General features: G+C 41.8%; 2 protein-coding genes across 3 annotated transcripts in view; one reads left to right on the forward strand and one right to left on the reverse strand.

Moving 5' to 3' along the window:
* PSMA1 (proteasome 20S subunit alpha 1) overlaps positions 1-20,436 on the reverse strand; it is a 376,247-nt gene that overhangs the window by 228,370 nt on the left and 127,441 nt on the right. The gene's annotated exons all lie outside the window — the stretch shown is intronic.
* Positions 1-20,436, forward strand: part of INSC (INSC spindle orientation adaptor protein) — a 133,742-nt gene that overhangs the window by 82,026 nt on the left and 31,280 nt on the right. For both annotated transcript variants that reach the window (XM_083477992.1, XM_083477991.1), the window contains one exon: positions 2,439-2,564. In XM_083477992.1, coding sequence (XP_083334118.1) covers positions 2,439-2,564 — 126 coding nt within the window. The remainder of the gene's footprint in view (positions 1-2,438; positions 2,565-20,436) is intronic.

Here is a 20,436-nt window from a genome sequence, read left to right on the forward strand (position 1 = left end):
CTGGCTTTTAAACGTGCAGTGACAAAGTCTGCACAGTACATATTGCCTTTGATTTAGGATAAGTGCAGGGTAATTGTTTTTTAGTCATGTGTGCAAACATTTATAAAACTATGTCACATTCCGATATTTCATTTCTTTGCTTTCACACACAGACACACACAGCTTGGGTTTCCTGCTTGTGGGAAGTTGATATTAGTGTAGCTGAAAAGCTCAGGGGACGTGCCCAAAAATGGCAGGTGAAGTTTTCATGTGCAATGAGGGCCACTGTGAGGTCAAAAAATATACCACAGATGAAGTGGTAGAATGGGCCTCTGAAAAAGTGTGACTCTGAGGCCAATTTTCTCCCTTCCAAGGATGCTTGAAACCAGGGGGGGCTAACATATGGCCCTCTGGAAGTTGTTTGATTGCAACTCACATCAGCCAATGGTGAGGAATGATTACAGCCAGCTCTATTTAAATAGCGAAGGAAAGTTTAAACAAATTTGCAGAGGAGTGGCAGTAGTGGGGAAAATAATTGGTCTTTGAGGGAAGGGCAATTCCTCTGACAATTAAATTTTGGAGAAATGGTGTTCAGAGGAAGCAACCTAACTCTCCACCTTGGATGGTGAAGGTTTGGCCCTGGATGCTGCTCTCTACTGACATTTCAAAGCAGCATGAGGGCAACACATGCACATTGTCTACAGTGACCACAATGCTACCTGCTCCCTTTTTAAAAGTCTACAGTGAATGTCAACAGTCCTCCAGGGTTTCAGGCAGAAGTCTTTCCCAGCCCTAGATGCTATGGCCCTTGTGTGATGCAAGATGTGGTGCACAGTGCCTGTGTAGTAGGATTTTGATGACAGATGATTGTCCCACTGACCAGTGGCGTAGCGTGGGTTGTCAGCACCCGGGGCAAGGCAAGTAATTTGCGCCCCCTAACCCGTGGATTTGCGCCCCCTAACCCTAACCCCCAGATGTTGCGCCCGGTGCAGCCGGCCCCCCCTGCACCCCCATGCTACGCCACTGCCACTGACCTTCCACAGTGGTGATGAGCAGCTAGGTGTGCTGATTCTTCCCCTCTCAAGAACAATCTGGGAAATGTCAGGGAGAAGCTCAAGTATCTCCTGTCAGTTGTAAGCAGAACACAGCAGAATAGATTAATACTATTAGTGAAATCAAGCAATAGCAACATGCCTGTGGCCTTGGGTGATTAAAGGTTCTTCATCTGGTGCCTGGAAGACCACAGGCACCAGGCTAGCCTTCCTGAAGGTGTGTGAACAACCACCGAGAGAGCCCTCCTTCAAGGAGGACATCTGATGGTGAATGCAAGGCTCATTCAAATGCATGCAGCAGAAGTCTGTATCACTTCTGGAACATTAGCATTTTCCATGGTATGCAAATGGCGTAAGATATAGTCAGGTTTTGTTATGAAAAAGTGGATACAGTTCCTACTTACCACCAGGTTAAATACACATTCATATTTATTTACTTACTTGGAGAACCCCTTGATGAAAAGGCAGAATGCAAATTTAACGAATAAGTATATTTTCCTACGTTAAATTAAACTCTTGGACTATATTCTTTTTATGTAGAATCAAAGAAAAGGTTGATGGCAACCCGTGGGCCACTGTTCTGCATTAGCTCCCAGGGAGATAATAGGACTATTCAAGAGCAGCTTTTGCCTTTCATTTTCATTCCATAAATCAGTGGAATTTCATTTGCTTTCCTTGGGCTGTTCTATTGCCAGTAAAGCTTTCTGAATTGTCTTATTGCTGTGTAATGCAAATGTAATAGGGAAAAGGAAGAATTTCATGAAACTTCAAAACCACTCAAGCCGAGGATTTTAAGCAAACTTATCTGCAGATAATTTTCACTCGAATCAGTATTGAAATTTGTGGTGTCCAGAATTTCAGCAAGGCTAAACAGAACTAAGTTTATTTCTGCATTGGCCAGTCATTTTATTATTCCATTAGATATTGTGTCCTGGGGCAATTGCCTCTGAACCTGGGTCTGAATTCTGGCAAGGAGCCTGTGAAAGCAAACACATTGCTAATGAACTAATTCAAGACACTCAGAAAAGCTAACATTCTCTTGGGGGATAGGATTTACACCTATTTGAAAATAGTAATTACAGACAGGGAAGCAGAAATGTGGATAATTACGCATAATTTGTGTGTGTGTTCTTACTTTTAGCTGAAGTGCACAATGAACAGTTTTCATTTTAATATTTCAGGAGAATATAGTGCTCTCGAAATTGGAAATTCTAATGGTAACTCACCATATGTGCAACAAATTTAAATTTAAAAGATATGTGTTCTCAACAGAAGCTTGTTTCTGCTGAGCTGCTGGTATGTACATAGAAGAAATTACAAAAAGAGTAATAGCTGGTCCTGAAATAAGACTGCATTGGACTGCATGATAATGTATTCCAACTGGTTTCCTGATTTTTTTTTCAACAGGAAGGGGGCATTGTTGCTCTTTTTAAGATCTGTCGTCAGGATTGCTTCAGGTGCCTATATCCTCAGACACTCAGGACATTGGCATCTGTCTGCTGTGTGGAGGAAGGAATCCAACAGCTGGAAAAGGTATGATTATCTTAGCACTCTGTCTGTGCTAAAGAAAGTATTCTCCTTAGGACTTTGTATAATCCAAGCCAGGGAAAGTATTTATTCTTTCCAGAAAGGGACTTTTGCTCAATGTACTGGTTGCAAATATTGCACCCATTTATTTTAATGGATGCAGATAGCACTTTTATTAAGTGACCAGTTTTGCCAGTCAATCCTGAGATAAAGCAAGTAGCAAACAGCCTCTGCTGGATGTTTTTGGATCCTCCCTTCCTTTCGTTTGTAGTAGAACACTGTAGCGTAGCAGCTAAGCAAAACTGGGCTGTGAATTGGGAAGCCTTTGGATTAAATCTTGCCTTCATTATGAATCTGATCTACCCTACAGAGTAGTTCCAAGAATTGCTAAGATAATATATACCTATCACATATTTTTCCTGGCTTTTCTCCAAAGAGCTCCGGGGTGGTAAATTGGCTCTTTCTCCACCCATTTTACACTTGCAATAAGCATGTGATGACTAGCCCAAGGTGGGCTTCAAGGCTTAATGGAGATTTGAACACGGATCTCCCTGGTCCCAAGTCCCCCAAGGGAAAATGTCCCAGGCAGGGCCAATATCAAAAGTGGGTGGGGCCAAAGCCCATCCACTCGCCCCCCCCATTGTCTAGATCACTACATTTCATCTCTACATCCTTTCTCAGCATACAGAGGCAATGAGTGTAGCATGGCCAGCATTCAAAATTGCCAGGTGCTATTGGCCACTTGCGACCAAGTGAAGATGCCCATGTACCAGGATGGTGTCTGACGTCTCCACCATCTGGAGGTGCATGCTTGGGAATCCTTGGATCTTGCTTGATTCCACACACTATCTGTGATATATTCTCTGCACAATCAGAATGAATTTCAGGAAGAAAAATATGTATTGAAAAATATGACTTTTGAGCTGTCTGGCCCCCAAAGGACAACTAGACATTCTGTTTTGGCCATTGTAACCCTGGTTTAAGGAGCCACATGGAACCTAGCTTATATATCTGAGTTTCGAACACTGTCAGTGACAGGCGAGTCAGGAGAACCAGTAGGAGGAGCAGAGAAGATATTGTTCTATTTGGCAAGCAGAAATGTTTATGCTTGTGTGACAATTGCATTAGTGCAACTTTGAATTCCATCCTAAGTATATAGAGTTTTTCATAGGGAAAGTAAATATAGAGTTGCCTGGAAAGAAGTACATGAAGCACTTCTCTCTGAATTGGTTATATGACTTTGTTTATAAATTTGTGCTCTGCTCACTGAAATGTGGAGAGTTCTGAATAGATTCGAGTCATTTTTCCTGTCAACACTTCAGGGATGGTGACACATAAGGGGTAAATTAGCACCGGTTCTGAGACAAATATAACAGCTGAAGATCTGAAAGAGGTTTTCAGCAATGTACTACACAGGCTAATTTTAACTCTCAAAGGTAGCTATTCGAAAAACCCTTGCAGTAAACATGAAAATGCCACCACTTACGATTTGAATTGCTCATAGCCTCCTTTCCCATTTTTAAACTTGGGAAAATGAGCACTATTACAGTCACTAAATCATGACCTCATACATCGCATTTCATAAAGCACATCTTGCACGTTTGAATAATGTGCCTCTTCAGCTTAATGATAAATGATTTCATTTGTACTTTACAATGACATGTCTTGTAATTGAGTGTCCTGAAGGGAAGCAAATAATGGTGGGACATCTGTAGCATAAGTGAGAACTGTAAGCCAATTGTCCATGGATATATTTTTTCTTTCTTTAATATTGTAGCTGGGTTCATGCAAAGAGATCCCAAGTCTTTCTCTGCTACATTTGTAATAAGCTTAGGATGGCGATATTTTTAAATGGAAGGAATTTATAAGATCTTCTTGAGCAGCATTTCCCTGGAAAAGCAGATTATCAATACTGGGGATACTGTTGGCAGGTATCTGTGGCACGAAACCTATGGAGATGCATCTTGTGTTAACCATGTAGGTGGTTTCTGTCAGTGCTTTTGCAATTGGTTGGCTGTAGCTTCTGCATTCTTGCATACAGCAAAGGTTGTTTGAGGTGAACCAATATGAACCTTTGGTGCTATCTGGCTTTCTCTCTGCAGCAATAATGGCAGATCAACCCTTTCCCCTATTCCACAAACTTGTTCTTTTTCAAAAAAAGGAAAAGGGAGAACAGGGGTGTTGTGTGTCTGCTTTGTGTAGAATCACATCTAAGTGCAATGTCATAAAGGAGACACAAAGTTAAAATATACAAATGGCGAAGAGAGGCATGGTGTCTTGTGCTGTATTAGGGGATATGTCAATTTTGCTTTCTCTCCATTTCTCATTTTTTCAGGTCTTAAGTTCATTTCTCCTCAATTCTAGATCAGTTTGTGGGTTGTTGTAGTTTTTTAAAGTCATCACCAACATTTACCAGCATTTTAGTGTCAAATTCTGTTAATATGCATATTCTCACACAGCAGTTTCCCCTAATACAATGCACTTTTGCCTGCTATGTTCACTCATTGTAGAATAACCTTGTGGAAATTCTCAGAAGCATAAACTGAATACAAGTGACCATCTTTCGGGAAGAGATTAGCAGCCACCTCCCTTTCTACTTTTTAAAAAGGCAGCTGTTGTATCTTTCCTTTGTATAATTATGCTGTGTTAATTTGTTCCCCAGTACATTATATGAAGCCTAATGGTGCATTAGACTTCAGAAACATCACTTTAAATGGCAAACAGATTTGTGAAATTAGAGTTGGGGACAAAGCAATGAAATTAAGCTCACACTGGTCAAAATGACCTTTTTGGTTTTCTAAGCCACTAATGTTTCTACAAGTCCATTCAAAATGATAAAACAGGCTGCATCACTTAATGGAATATTTAGTGCTGTGCTGTGGTAACTTTGGGTGGCACACTCCCTGAAGAGATTGCAATGCTTAGTTTCAGCAGATAACAGAAACATCCTGTGCAAGTTCCTCAAGTGGAAGAACACCAGTGTGCATGAGCCAACAGAAATGCTTCCAATAATGAAAGATTTTGTGGGCTTTTTAATGTAAATATAGTGTTCGTCAACTTCCTGTAACAAGAGAAATTAAAAGGAGTGTCAGCACACACCCCTTGAGAACTTTAAGAGATCTTATCCTCCCCATCTCTGACTGACAAATGTCACTAGTTTGGTTAAAACATTTTTTGTTGGTGTCCCCTCTATGATTCAGATGCTCTGTTCAAGGAGGAACTTCCAAATGTTCTTTGAAAATATGCTAACAATAAGCACAAATGTAACAGAAAAAAAGAGTTTGGTCTGTAGGTAATAGATAGTAACTAGACTGCAACTCCGTGCAGTGCAAATTAGGTACTGTGGGCCATAATGAAAATGTGAGATTTGTCCTAGGAATAGCAGGCATAATTTCCAGGGACAACCCAGCACTGAGCATGGAAAGCTGGCAATGTGGACTCATGCTGGTCCTGTATTCATCACTGGATGTTAGCTATTGAACAGAAACTTAAATTGGAAGAATGGCAGGAGAGCGACCTCTTAATTCCCCTGCTCTTCTTAAGGATTTCAACCGTTATTGGGAGAACCTGGGCAAACCACATACAGTAGTTAACACTACATGTGGTTTGTGCCTAAAACATGGTTTAACAGGAGCTTGACCTCAAGACTGTCTCTGGTCAACGACCAGCATTAGATCCACTATACCATACTAAAGGTCTCATTGTTTTAATCCCTGTAGAAAGCAGATACATAAGGAAGGTGGTTCCAATCTTGAGGTGTTTAACATATTCTTTCAGTCATAGTTTGAGTGTGCTAATTCACCACACTCAGGACTGCCTTAAGCCATGTGCTCACTCCACACAGAGCTGCCACTAGTTGCCTTGGGTCGTGTGTGAATAGCAAGTCACAAATGTCTGCATTGCTGTTGGGCAAAGTTGCCCTGTTTTCTAGCTTAGTGCTGAACTGGAGAGCACCAGAGGCCAGCGCTAAATGGATTAGCTAAGAACTGATTACCACACAGAATCCTGTCCCGTGTCTTTTCATATTCTAAGAAAGCAGCTATTTTTGAATAAAGGATGTGGTCTTCTAATACTCTTTGACAGGTGGGATCAAGATAAGCAATAAGCCTATTACTAAAATTAGGGCAACTCTCCAGAGAATTATAGACCCATGACAGAGCCTGGATGGTGCCAGTAGGACTTAACTGACAATTTCTTAAGTCAGAAATAATATCTAATTAGTTTAAGAGGAATGCAGTACCAAGCCAGTAATGAATACCAGTTGCTGCAATATAAATTAGCAGCTATACTTTATAGGACAGGAGACAATGCATTCAACCAGGGAGGGCTACAGATGTTGCTGGGGCTACAATTCCCATCACCCTGACCATGGTCTTTTCAATAATGGAAGAAGCTGCAGCATGCCACCGTGGAAATCATTATTCAGCTAGCCATGCAGGTATTGCCATTGAACAAAACATATTTGTTTTGAAATGTCATGAAGAGCCAGATAGCTAGAACCCATTAATTTGTCTAGAAATGGATAGGAGGGATTGTGTGTGTGTGCTGCAGAAAGGCTGATAATGGCATTAGTTGCTCCTGCATCTGTTCAGATCTAGGTTCCTTAATACAGGCTGCAATTAGAGAAGAGGATCGGCAAATTTTTTATGCTGTGAATCTTCTTAGGTTGTCCAGCCATTTTGGGGTGGTAAAGGTAAAGGTAAAGGGACCCCTGACCATTAGGTCCGGTCGTGGACGACTCTGGGGTTGCGGCGCTCATCTTGCTTTATTGGCCGAGGGATACAGCTTCTGGGTCATGTGGCCAGCATGACTAAGCCGCTTCTGGCGAACCAGAGCAGCGCACGGAAACGCCAATTGCCTTCCCTCCGAAGCGGTACCTATTTATCTACTTTCACTTTGGTGTGCTTTTGAACTGCTAGGTTGGCAGGAGCAGGGACCGAGGAACGGGACATAGTTTATTATGGGAGGGAACTGTCTATTGTTTGTTTTAAACGGATTAAGTGTAGGGATAGTTTCTGAGGGCATTATGACAATGATTTTCAGGAGGAGAGACATTTTGGATGGGAGGCCAAGAGTAAAAAAATCTGGTTGGGTGCACTTCTGGTTGGAGGAGCTGGAAACAGATTACTCTTGAGAAGGCAGGGATTAATGAACTGCGAGTGGATTTTTGTGATAAACCCAAAAAAGTGGCTGGGTGGTTTTGTGTAAGCAATCCTATGCGTGTCTAGGCAGAAGCATACCCCACTGCGTTCAGTGGCTATATACTCAATAGCAGCATAAAACACATTGAAGTTATTTCCCACCACTGTGTTTTGTACATTGCTGTACACATTAGAGAGGAGAGGTCTTCACCTGATGCACATTACCTGTTTAGTTTCCCCACCCCTGCACCATGCCTCTGGAACTCCTATTTATGAAGATGTTAGCTGCAGATTTGTGCTCAATGTGCATGTGCAGTGGTTGTCTCAGATACTTCTTCTTTCTTCTTCTTTGGAAGACGCCTGTGTGCGAATTTGTTTTATGTGTGTAGATCAGTGCACACTGACCAACACACAGGCTTCGCAGTAAGGCTCTATTCCGATGGCATGAGTAATCAAGACGACCGGTAGATTCTTATCTGCTGCAGCCTTCATCTGCCTTCACAGCCATTGTAACATACTGCTTGTTATCTTCCACTTGTTCTGCTGTTGAGGACTTTTTGGGTCATTCTTTGTCTAGCTCTTCCTCTTTGACCTTACCACCTTTGAGTAACCCTACTGGGAGTACGAGACTCACAATGGCTTCACTCACAAGGGTCATAGCCCACTCACCACGACAAGGTGATAATCCAGCGATATATGCACTCAGATATACACACCTAGCTTCACTAGGTGAATGTGGCTTAAGACTTCTACTTGGATTGGAGTTGCTTTGAGAAAAAATGCAAGGAATATCTCAAGAAACTACTGGATCGATATTGACTGTGGCTAATGTCTTGTGCATGCAGCTTCAAAAAATAGCAGTGGGAGAACGTTAGATGCAGAGTAAACAGTCGCATGTACACAGCTTGAGTATAGGGCACAGAAGGTTTTTTATATTGTGAAGTTTTGTAACTGCCATTGAATGCTCAGGATAAGTAAAAGTCAATTTTAAATACATAAAATATCCTAAGTTGCTAAATACCATTTCTGTTTAAAATATCAAAAGTTGAGGCAATTTGCTCCAGTAGTTTGATATTTCCCAGTTTAAAATGTTGGTTGTGGTTTAAGATGGAAAAAGTATGCAGTGATGGTGAGAGAGCTAAAAGCCATAAGAATTATTCTGATGAACCTTCTTAATAAAGAAACTTCTCTTTATAGCAGGAAAATATATAAAGCTGGACTAGGAAAATCAATTTCTCTTTCTTTGCATTCCCACAAGGCTGTCAGAAAGACAGAATTCATTTGCTCCTGTACCAAGTATATTGAACATTTCCACTCATACAAAATATTGAAGACAAAAGAGATATCAATAGATGATTCTTAAAAATTCCGTGTGTTTGGTAAAATGTCACCTCTGACTTGTTTTTTTGGCTTGAACAGTTGGTACTGATGATCATTAGTCATTACACATAACTGCACATAGAATTACTAAAGATCTTCCTCACTATCAAATATTCAAGCTGGGGCTGTTACAAAGAACAGTAAGAGGTGACATAATAGCCATTAAATTACAACTAAGGTCTTTATTTTCTTTCATGATGGTATCATTAACCAAGCCTGGGCCAGCTTAGTTGATCATCAGACAATGATTACCATCTACAGCTGGTGAACGAATCTCACAGTCTCCTTTGTTCAGTATTACGTGGGTGATAATTGCAAATGAAGAGTGGGACTGAAGGATCCCAAATGACCAAAACATATTGAGGCATTTAAGATTCGAGGATGATGGCTATGGTTTTTGTTGCTTCTGAAAGCTGTTTGTTTCAGAACTGGATGATGTGGCACAATCAGATAATGTTAAAGGCCCCAGAGGCTTCTTCAGTTAACTAGTAGTGGAAAATATGCTGTGTTTTGGCACATTAAATCAGAACCAGTGAGGGTGGTGAATGTCCTGTGTGAGTGTCTGGAGGTGGTTAGAAGATGGATGGCAGATAATGGATTGAGGATGAATCCTGACTAAACAGAAGTACTATTTGGGGGGGGGGACAGGGGGCAGGCAGGTGTGGGGGATTCCCTGGTCCTGAATGGGGCAATTGTGCACCTGAAGGACCAGGGGCACAGCCTTAGGGTCATTTTGGACTCATAGCTGTCCATGGAAGCACAGGTTAATTCTGTGTCCATAAATATATGGGCCTAAGTGAATATAAAACAAATATATGGGCCTAAGTGAATTTACCAGAGATGGTTTGGTGAGGAAGGCTTAAAATGTCATCAAAAATATGCAAAGGTCATGGCTAAACATTGAAATACCAGGCACAATGAGAGTTTCCAAGAAGAACACATAGCAGACTTGATAAAACCATCACAGATTTTCAAGGTGCAGAACTAAATGTGCAGCCAGGAGCCCTGAAAGCAAATCCACCTGCACACACAGAGGCTGCATTTGCACATAATGCTGTGCCAAAGTAGGGGTTCCGAATGAATGTTTAGGCTCCTGAGGAATGACATGCTAAGCTAAACCCTGGCTTACTTGCCAAGCCACTTTGAGCTGAAAGCATTGGGGAGGATCAAAGTGTATGTGAGTTCTTGTTTTGGGGCTCAGCACAATTTGTGTGGCCTCACTGTAAATCACCAGTATGAACACATGGCAGAGTTGAAAAAGCACTACAGATTTCCAAGGGTGCACAAAGGTCTGGAATAATATCTAAATCGACCAAACTACAGAGCTTGTATTATTTGTGATTGCAGTATTTTGATACGAGTTTTGGTTACAGTGCTACTTAAGGTGTAGTCTGCAGAGGTGGAGGCCTGGTGAGGCTCCAAGACCATTGCTGCTCTTTATTCTGTTTCTGTTCTAAAAGGAAAGGCTATGTCGAGATCCTTAAGCATCCAAAGGCTTCAGTACCACCTCCAAGGTGAACTTGAACTTGTTTGAGGCATTTACCTGCTAGCCTGGTGGCTTGTGCACCTGTCAGAATCAATCCATTTGAAAAGATCACATTCTCTAAATCTCATCTATCAACCACCAGTAAAAGAGAGCAAGAGATAATGGAGTGTACTGTTTGTCTACTGAATCTAAACAAAGCATTCTCTTCACAGGGCCTGAATCAGCACCAGATTTTGGGCAGTGCTGAAAGTTCTTCCACATAGGGCGCCAAGCTGAGGGGACACAAAAAATTACTACTACTACAACTACTACTAATACCTAAATTTATACAGGCACCTACTGAGAAGATCCATATAAAAGCAACTGTACCAAAAGGAATCAGTGTGAAAATAAGACATGGGGTAGGGATGGATGACGGACCAAATTTTGGACTTTTTCAGGGGGCCATATTACCAAGATTCGCCCCTGACTGAATCATGTTGCTCAAGGCTTACATTCACTGTGTGGCAGGTAACCTGTTAAGATCAAAACCAGGTCTACTGCAACTGGAATACAAGTTTCTGAAATGGAAATTTGCTAGAAAGCTGATAATCTTTTTGAAGAATGATGTACAAATAAAGTTTTCCTGACCTGGATCTACTTTTGGGGACGGGGGTCTTTTGGAGGCCAACGGGAAGTTCCTATGCGGAAGGGGCAAACTCTAACATGAACTATTGTGTTTAAGAGAATATAAACAAAGTCTTTTGTGGAACTGTGTTTTCCCTAAATCCTGTTTGGGAAACTGTATTTCGGTGATGCTGAAGGGAAGGAATCCAAAATCCACTGGTACTATATGAAAGACTTTAGCATTTAGACCTCAGCTAAATATTTCATTTTGAAGAATTCGAATTAGTACTAGACTTATGGCTGAAAAGCCCACCATTACAAGAGAATGAGAACTGACTATTGTGAAGGAAAAACAGTCTATGGTCACCTGATGATGCTTTTGATTTTATTTAGGGATTTGTAAGTGGAGGCAATAACCAGGACTGACAATGGTCCATAATCAGCATGTGAGAAATCATCTCCAATGTGACTAATGCTAACTTTGTTTTATTATAGCTCAGGGAAACCCACCTGGCAAGCAAGCTGACTTTTCTGAAGAGAGAGAAAAAGCTTGCTCAGCGTTTAAACTCAGGGCAGTGCTTAATGAAAATCAGTGATGAGATTTAGAAAAGTAAGGCTTAAATGCTGCCTTTCCCCTTCAGACAAGACCGTGCTGGAATCTCAGAGAGAATAAGACAAGAAGGAAAATATATCTTTTTTATTTTTAAAAATATTCTATTCATTTCTTTTTCTTAGGTGAGAGACCCAGCTCAACATGACACCTCTCAGTTTGAATCATTACATTTTCCTTAATAAAAAAATGTATAACCCTAAGGAAAATCATCACAACTAAGAGTAATCAGCAAAACAATTACAATTATTATTATTATATTTTTATCCGGCCACCCTAAAAAAGAAGGGGGGGTGTATCATAGGCAGAACACTCCTGTCATTGGGATAAGGTGGTGAGGAGAGAGATTTTGTAGCAATGTAACCACCATATCCATGGCTCTGCTGTGGCCAGGGCAGGAGATGTGGAGGCAGAATTTTTCTTTTTGTTTCCTGTTGACTCAATGCTGGACCCAGGGCAGACATAGTGTGGGGCCACTTTTGTCCACGTCTAATGAACAAGGGAGCTTGGGATCCTGCAGATTCACACATGTCCCCAACATACCCATAGGACATCTACACCAGCAGAGTTTTCCACAGATGTACCGGCGAATCCTCCACAGATACACATGTTGTTTGGCTCGTGGTTCTTTCTCTCTGCATGTGGAGCAGCACTAACATGGCTCCCTAAAACATCCCAGGTGGCCTTCAACTGCCTGAAAGATTTCAACTCTAATAAGTGAGCTGAAATAATATTATTATTACAGTTGTACCTTGGATCCCAAACGCCTTGCAAGTCAAAATTTTTGGCTCCCGAACGCCATAAACCCAGAAGTTAGTGTTCTGGTTTGTGATGTTCTATGGAACCTGAGCGTCCAACAGGGATCTGATCGGCAAGTCCTAGGCTCTGTGGTTTAACCCACAGGTCCACCCGTGTCCCTACCTATGACTTAAACTTAACATGTATCCAAGATAAGGCTAAGCACTACACACACACTCAACCCCGCTTCCCCAACATCACACATGACCCTAACTGGCACCCTCTTCATATATGTGGGCTCTCCTCCGCATGGGGAGGGGTAGGGCTTGCTGCATTATGGCAAGCGTCACCCCTTGCAATACACTCCATTGCATGTCTGCAACTTTCTTATGTGCACAACGCAGCTCTCCATGAAACTGGGAGCTCTGCAAAGCCAGAGTGGCCAGTTGTGTGTGCAAATAGTAGATGAACTTCAGCCTCATGCTATTGCAAACATTGCATCTGCATGAGAATTATCAGCTTACCAATGGAACCACCTGCCCTTTTGTCTCCATGCATCATTCTGGGGGCTTTCCCCCTAAGCCAGTTCAAGGAGGTACAGAGAAAAAGGAGGGTGGAAAAGTCCATTGAGCAAGCAGAAGCCCTTGCATAGTGCTTCCACGGATAGGGTTTGTTAGGTGATTTCCGCCCTATGTGTTGCACGCATGAGACAGAATGCATATATGGTGAGTGGGCCGAGCCAGCTACCCCTGCCAGGCGTGCCTTCTTTTAACATCAGGATGTACCTAATAAGGAGCAAAAAGGGCTGCAGTGAGAGTATAAGCAAAGTTGCCTTACTGGTTTAAGCAGCACACAAGAATGGTGCACGCATTTGCACACAGGGTTACGAGGAAGGTATGCAGAGCTTGTGAAGGCTTATGCATCTGGCTTCTCCACATTTAGAGGCACTGGCCAATAGCAGTTGTCGTGTTTCAGGACTGATTAAAATAGTTCATAAAGAAAAAGCAGTCTCAGTTGGCACAAAATATCCTTGCCAAAGCATATTCTGTACTGGAGCCAAACACACTACTATAATGAAGTAGACTTGCTGACATGCTGGCTTTGTCTCTCACTACAAAGCATACTGCTGACTTGGTGATTTATCAGAAAAATCTTCAGCCACAGAGGGGCAACTGAAACCTAAAAGCTTACACAAATGTATCCCTTTTCTTGAGTTTGGTCACGCATGATCTTCTCTCATATGTTTTGCTTCTGTGCATATTCTACACGCAGTCACTGGTGCTTGCAAAAGGCGGCGGCAGAACTCAGTGGTAGACCATCATCTGCTTGGCATACAGAAGGACCCAGGTTCAATTTCTGGCATCTCCAGGTAGGGTTAGAAAAGACTCCTTCTGAAATCCTAGAGAACCACCACCAACAGGTAGCTACAGGCCTGCAGCCACCATCCCCTGCCCCATAATGCTGCTAGAATGATGCTACATTGTGATGTAGCATAATTCTGAGGTGGCCTCTATGGGGAAAGATAGCAGCCCCCATATGTTGTTGTTTTTTTAAAAATATTTCAAGAAATAAAGGATGCTGCCACTGTCAATGTAAGGGAAGATCTGAAATCTTTGGGGAATTTTAGCTGCCCTTTTGTTACACATCACGCTCCCCACACTTTCAAAACCAAAAGTCCAATTGAAAGAAAGTTAGGACATGTACACTCATCACCTCCCTTCCTCAGGACTAATATATAGAAAATTTGTTTAGACCACAAGACAGAAGAGCAACAGTTTTACAAAGCCAGGAGGCCTCTACTTCAGTACACAGAGAATACTGCCATTAGACAGAGATTAGGCAGTTTTTCTGTTTCTGATGTATTTCTATCCTATTTACATGTGGCAGAAACTTTCATGTTTAGAATTCTTGCCCAGGAGAAGCCAATGTCTTATCAGCCTTGGTCATGCTGGTTGTGGCTGATGGGGACTGGCAACATCAGTGGAGTACCATGTTGGCCACCTCTCTTCTAGTTCGCTGATTCAAGTAAAATACTGGTCTCCCACAACTACAGGAAGCATTCCTATTTCAGAACCAAAGAGAACCAACGGGACATCCAAAATGGCTCTAAGGATTTTATGTTAAATCCGTTCAGGGAGGTCAAAACATTTGTAAAATACATTTCCACATGTCTCAGTCCATGAGAGAGGCTGTTTTATCTGGAGTCTCTGAAGAAATAAACCAACCTGCTAGTAAGATGGGATCTGGGGCAACTGCTAGTATATCCAATTATTTTCACCCTCTCATTAGAACATCTGGGAGGAGGAGGAGGAGGAAGAAGATGAACAGAGGAGGCTAAAAGCTGCAAACCAAATCTCTGTGACAAATTTCACAATGCCCTGAATTCCATTCAAGGAACTCTTGCTAATAGATGGGGCTATGAAATGAAGCTCTCAGAACAGTGATTGAAAATCCAGTAGAAAAACCTCAACTTAAAATTCAGACTCTTGTGCCTGCCAATTATTTTTTGTAGCATCCAAATTACAGGACTGTGTAACAGTGACATCCAGTGGATATGTGGACTTCAACAGCTATTCTTCATGTATATATAGGCCTACACAGAGTCGTGCTGCTTGACTTTGACTGTTAGGGAGTTGCTTTATGCTAGGCCTGACTTATTTGTTCATATAGGCCAGTATTGTTTACCCAAGCCATTTAAGTGTAGCAGGAATACAGTCTAGTATACTGTATTAACTGCTTTCCTAAATTACTTAAGAATTTGTTTCAAAAGAAAACTACCTAATCAAATACTTTGTTACCTTGCCTAATTGATGTTTGGGTACTGAATTCCTTTAACTAGACTAGACTGAGAGTTGTTGAGGGTTAGGGATAGATATCCAGAGATCAATGCATGTATTTGTAGGATAATGGTCAAGAGATGCAGTTGATAACTAAAAAGCAACACAGGTGAATAATAAACAAATAACCAATCTCTCTTTAACCATTGCATGCTATGGCATAAAAAAACAAAAACCAATTAAAAACTGTACCAATGTAGAACTAGAGACTCACACCATATATTTGACGTACATCCAAAGCATGTGATTTCCCCCAAAGAACTGTATTTTCCCCTTCACAGAACTATAATTTCTAGCACTTTTAACAAACTACAGTTTCCATGATTCGTTGAGTGTGTTATGACTGCCTGGTTTAAAGTTGAGTTAGCTCCTTATGGCTCTCCCTTTTGAGAGATTGTTGGGGCTCATATTTCCTGGCTTGGAAATACAAGACTTGGAGGCTCATATAATGTTCAGCTCAATATATGGTAAACATGGCAACCTCCACATTTCCCCCTGACTCACTTTAAAATCTGAGCCAGAGAAGAATTTCACTTTTCCCTTCTCTAGCCATGCAGCTGCACACAATTTGTCCAACTCCCTCTCCATCCCACCCACTTACTTGACTGCAGTTGGGAGGGAAGAGAAGGAAAGGACATCCATAATATCCTCACAGTTAATAATTTTCAGATTGCCAGGGATAGTATATTTCAGCCATCAAATGCCTCACTGAACAGGGATGTTTTTAAACTCTCTTCTGAAAGTTAATAATGAGGACACAGCCACACCTCACTGTATAGGGCAGCCCACAATACAATCAGCTGCATTGAAATAATAACCTTCTTTGGAAAGACTTAAGTGCCAGGTGTTGGATAATACAGCCTCATTCTACCGAGTGTTGGTGACATTATTTATTAAAAACTACAAGATCAGAATATATATTTTTAGTGAGCACGATTCATTTTTAAGGGTACCATGCTATACATAAGCCTAACCCAACTGTCATCCCTCAGGGTAAATAAAAATGAGAACTACGTGGGAGGTGCTGCTGTTTGACTTTTGTTGAGTCCCAGGTTTTAGGTCCATCATTATTATGGGTTACCTGACAGGTCCCCCCCCCCCATTGTGGCTTCCTCTGTTGATTTGTGGTGTACCATCATGTTTTGAATTCAGACGTGGAATATAAAGCAAAGCCTTATTTATTATTTAAAAAGACTCATACCCTCAAGCCTGTAGGATCCCAAATGTGGTACTCACAGATTTAACTATTAGACATATTTGTGAGCAAGTTGTCATATTAATACAGGACAATGCAGTGTACATCAGGCACCCATGAGGCTGTCAGACAATGGTTTCTCAAGAGAGTTGAAAGTGACATGAGACCAGTGTGGCTCTGTATATGCACTTGGTTAAGCAAGCTTGGAAAGTTTCAAAACAATACAAAACTCTGCAAAAGTATTTTTTGCTAGGCTAGATCAAATGTTCAGCATCCAGGGTTCTATGGTAACTGGATAGTTGATACATAGTACATGAAGGCAAAAGACTGTCCCTGCTCTTGCCTTCCAGCAACTGCTATTGAAGAACATATGCCTCTGAACCTGGAGATTCCATTAGGTGTCATTTCTACTTACCATTGATTGAATTATCCTCCATGAATATATTTTAATCCCCTTCCAAAGAGGAAATTTCTGAAAAATTGAGTGGAAAGGGTTGAGTGGAAAGGCCTTCAAATCTCTCCAGTTTGTGTGTAGGTTTTTCATAGTCTAAACAATAGATGCTGAGCTAGAATATAAACCACATAACAGGAAGGATACCACCAAGGCCGTGATGATGCCAGCATGGTTAATGAGCAGAGTCAAGGAAGCTATAATAAGCAAAAAGGCTTCTTTCAGAAAAATGGAACGTTTGTTCAAAGGAAGAGAACAAAAAGGAACACAAGCTTTTGCAAAAATAATGCAAGCAGACAATAAGGAAGACACTCTCTCTCTCTCTCTCTCTCTCTCTCTCTCTCTCTCAGACAGCAGTGGAGCAAGCCAATTGGGTGCATGGGGAAGCCTGTGTGCTCTGCATCCAGGGGTGGGGTCAGCTGCCGTGGGGCGAGCTGGGGCAGGACACTCCATGGGCCTCCAAGGAATCTGCCTGCCTCCTCCCACTCAGCCGCCCTACAGCTGAGAGGGAGGCGGTGGGTGGACCGTTTGGAGCCTGCGGGCACCCAAGCCACTGCATCGCTCCCAGGAGAGATGCGTGGCTTGGGCGTGCTGCAGGCCCCGCGGTGAGTGCTGCCTGGCATTTTGTCATCCTCCTCAGTGGTGACACCTGGGGTGGCCCGCCCCCACCGCACCCCCTTCCTCCATCCCTGCTCAAAGATAGATAAAATATTTGCAAATATCTTCATAGACACCTGTTTTCAAATTGACAATGCAGAAGCTCAGCTGGGCGGGGGTGGGCCAGGACTTCCTTTTTAGGTCACAGATAAACAGGGGCACTGGTAGGAATGACAGATTGGCTCTGCTGGTGTACCCAAGCAGCCCCGACCTCAATGCCATCCTACTCTGCATCAGTCCTCTTTACAATACAGTTCCATCGCATGGCTCCCTATGCCAACAGCCCTGACCTCATCAACTCTGCATGGCCTCATCCTCATCTGGGTTAGCTGCAGCAACACTGGTGTAAGTTGGGTGGCTCCCCAGGGAAGGGGGCATTTCTGTCAGAGATGCTGGGGAGGCAAAGCCACACAGGACTGATGTGGGATGGATCATGTTCCAAGCCTCATACCTGTCACTCCACTGCATCAGAGAGGGCCCTCTTAACTGGAAGCCTTTGGTACTTCTCAACCACCAACATTACTAGCATTACAGTCAAGGTTTTTGCCTACATCATATTCCTCAAATGCAGAGTCTCTGTACCATCCTGTTGAATTCATAGAGTTCTTTTGTTTGTATTATCCAGCTGACCCATTCTCTCGTCTTGCCAAAGCACTGGACACGCTTGACATTTTAGCTGATTACTTCCCCAGAATTAAACAGAAAGCAGGGCAGCAGTCCAAAGTTCCTTTCAGTGTGAAAGCTAATTATATAAATGCTTTGAACAGCAATTTCTTTTTGGATGTTAAAGTGCTTTTATTAGATTGTTCTCCTGTCCTCTTTAAATTTATTATTGGACACTTATAAATGGTTGTGGCCTAATAGAGTTCCTTCGCCCCCCCCCCACTTCAGGATCAGGCCAAAATAGTATAAAGTACACCTTAGTTTATTGCATCATTGTAATAAGGAAGAGGGAAAGCATCCTAAAGCAAGTTGTTATGGATGGACCTGAAGCATTGATTTATTGCTGGGTAGCCAAGTGAAGGTCCATTCTCTTAGATCCATTCTTACTATTAAACAAAGTCCTAATTTCCAAATGCAGCATGTCAGCAAATCTGTCACCTCAAAGGAGATTTCCCGAATGATTGAAAGAGATTGCTGTGTTATTGATATCTTACTGATATGTAAAACCGCCAGGAATGTTGAATAAAGAGATCTAAATCTTATAATAAACTAGACTCCTAAGAACATAAAAAATGTTTCTGAAATGATTGGTGAAGGAGTGATATCTATAACACTGGGAAGTAGGGCATAGCTACTTCCAAATTGTGATGAGTGCAAATTGTAGTTCAGGGGTGTATCTTTCAATCTTACTATTGATGTATAACAGGAATGGGGGACCTTTTTCAGACTGACTTTCTGGGCATCCTCCTGGGGCCACATGCAAAAATGGGCATAAGAACATAAGAAGTGCCCCCCGGATTAGGCCAAGGACCCCTCTAGTCCAGCATTCTGTTCTCACAGAGGCTGACCAGATGCCTGCTGAAAACCTGCAAGCAGGACTTGTACACAAGAGTGTTCCCTCTTCCTGTGGTTTCCAGCAGCTGGTATTTAGACACATACTGCCCCGATAGCCTGATCTTCCATGAAATCATGGAATCCTCTTTTAAAGCCATCAAAATTGGCAGCCACCACAGCCTCCTGTGGGAGTGAGTGCCTTACTTTAACTATGTGTTATGTGAGGTAGCTGTTCAGAGTGTGTGGTTGGTCTTCTCCACATATAATAAAGAGGCCAAAGGTACAGTAGATAGACACAGAAGTTGTACAATACTTGTTGCCCTGTGTGGATGATGGAAGTACGTGATAGAGCCAGCCTTGAATAAAGGTGTGTTTTTCATCCTCAAATTCTTGGAGTGTCTGGAATGTGAATATATCCTTTTGCTTCTGGTATTCCCTGTATTCTATTTTTTTATATATAAAATATTTATTAAAGTTTAAACATTACAAAAAAAAGAAAAACAAGAGAAAAATATACAAGACATCGACAATGCCAAAAAAAGGAAAAGAAAAGAAGCAAAAACATTAGAAACCCCCCCAAAAAGAACAGATAAACATACAAGAGAGCCCCATATTTTCATATCCTTATCTTTCATTAGCTTATTTCCTCGACTTCCTCACACTTCCTTTTTTGTATTCTAGTTCAATTAAATGTTCTAGCAAGTCCTTTCCCTCTTTCACAAATTTAGTTCCGTAATTTGATTTAACAAAGTTTTAAACTTAAATTTACATCTTTACCCAATATCAGCTATTCATACTTAATTCTTTATAATATTTCTACTAAAGTCATATAACTTCTTTCCAGCGTATTTCTAACATTCATTAATTTTAGAATATTTCTGTAAATAAGCTTTAAATTTCTTCCAATCTTCTTCCACCGACTCTTCTCCCTGGTCTCGGATTCTGCCAGTCATTTCTGCCAATTCCATATAATCCATCAGCTTCATCTGCCATTCTTCCCTGGTAGGTAGGTCTTGTGTCTTCCAGTGCTTTGCGATGAGTATTCTTGCTGCTGTTGTAGCATACATGAAAAAACCTCTATCCTTCTTTGGCACCAATATTCCCTGTATTCTAGCAGCTCCTCTGTCTGTAGTGAAGTATTCTAGTTGTAAGATTGCTGGTGATGCTTTAAATGCTCCTCCTTTTGTGATACCACGTTAGACTTCCCATTTTGTGAACTTGAGATATAGCATACCCAGAAGTTGAAAATGGGGTGTGTGACAGAGGAGGAAGAGAAGGGT

Source organism: Podarcis liolepis (assembly GCF_965112155.1).
Source record: "Podarcis liolepis genome assembly, chromosome: 1".
NCBI lineage: Eukaryota > Metazoa > Chordata > Lepidosauria > Squamata > Lacertidae > Podarcis > Podarcis liolepis.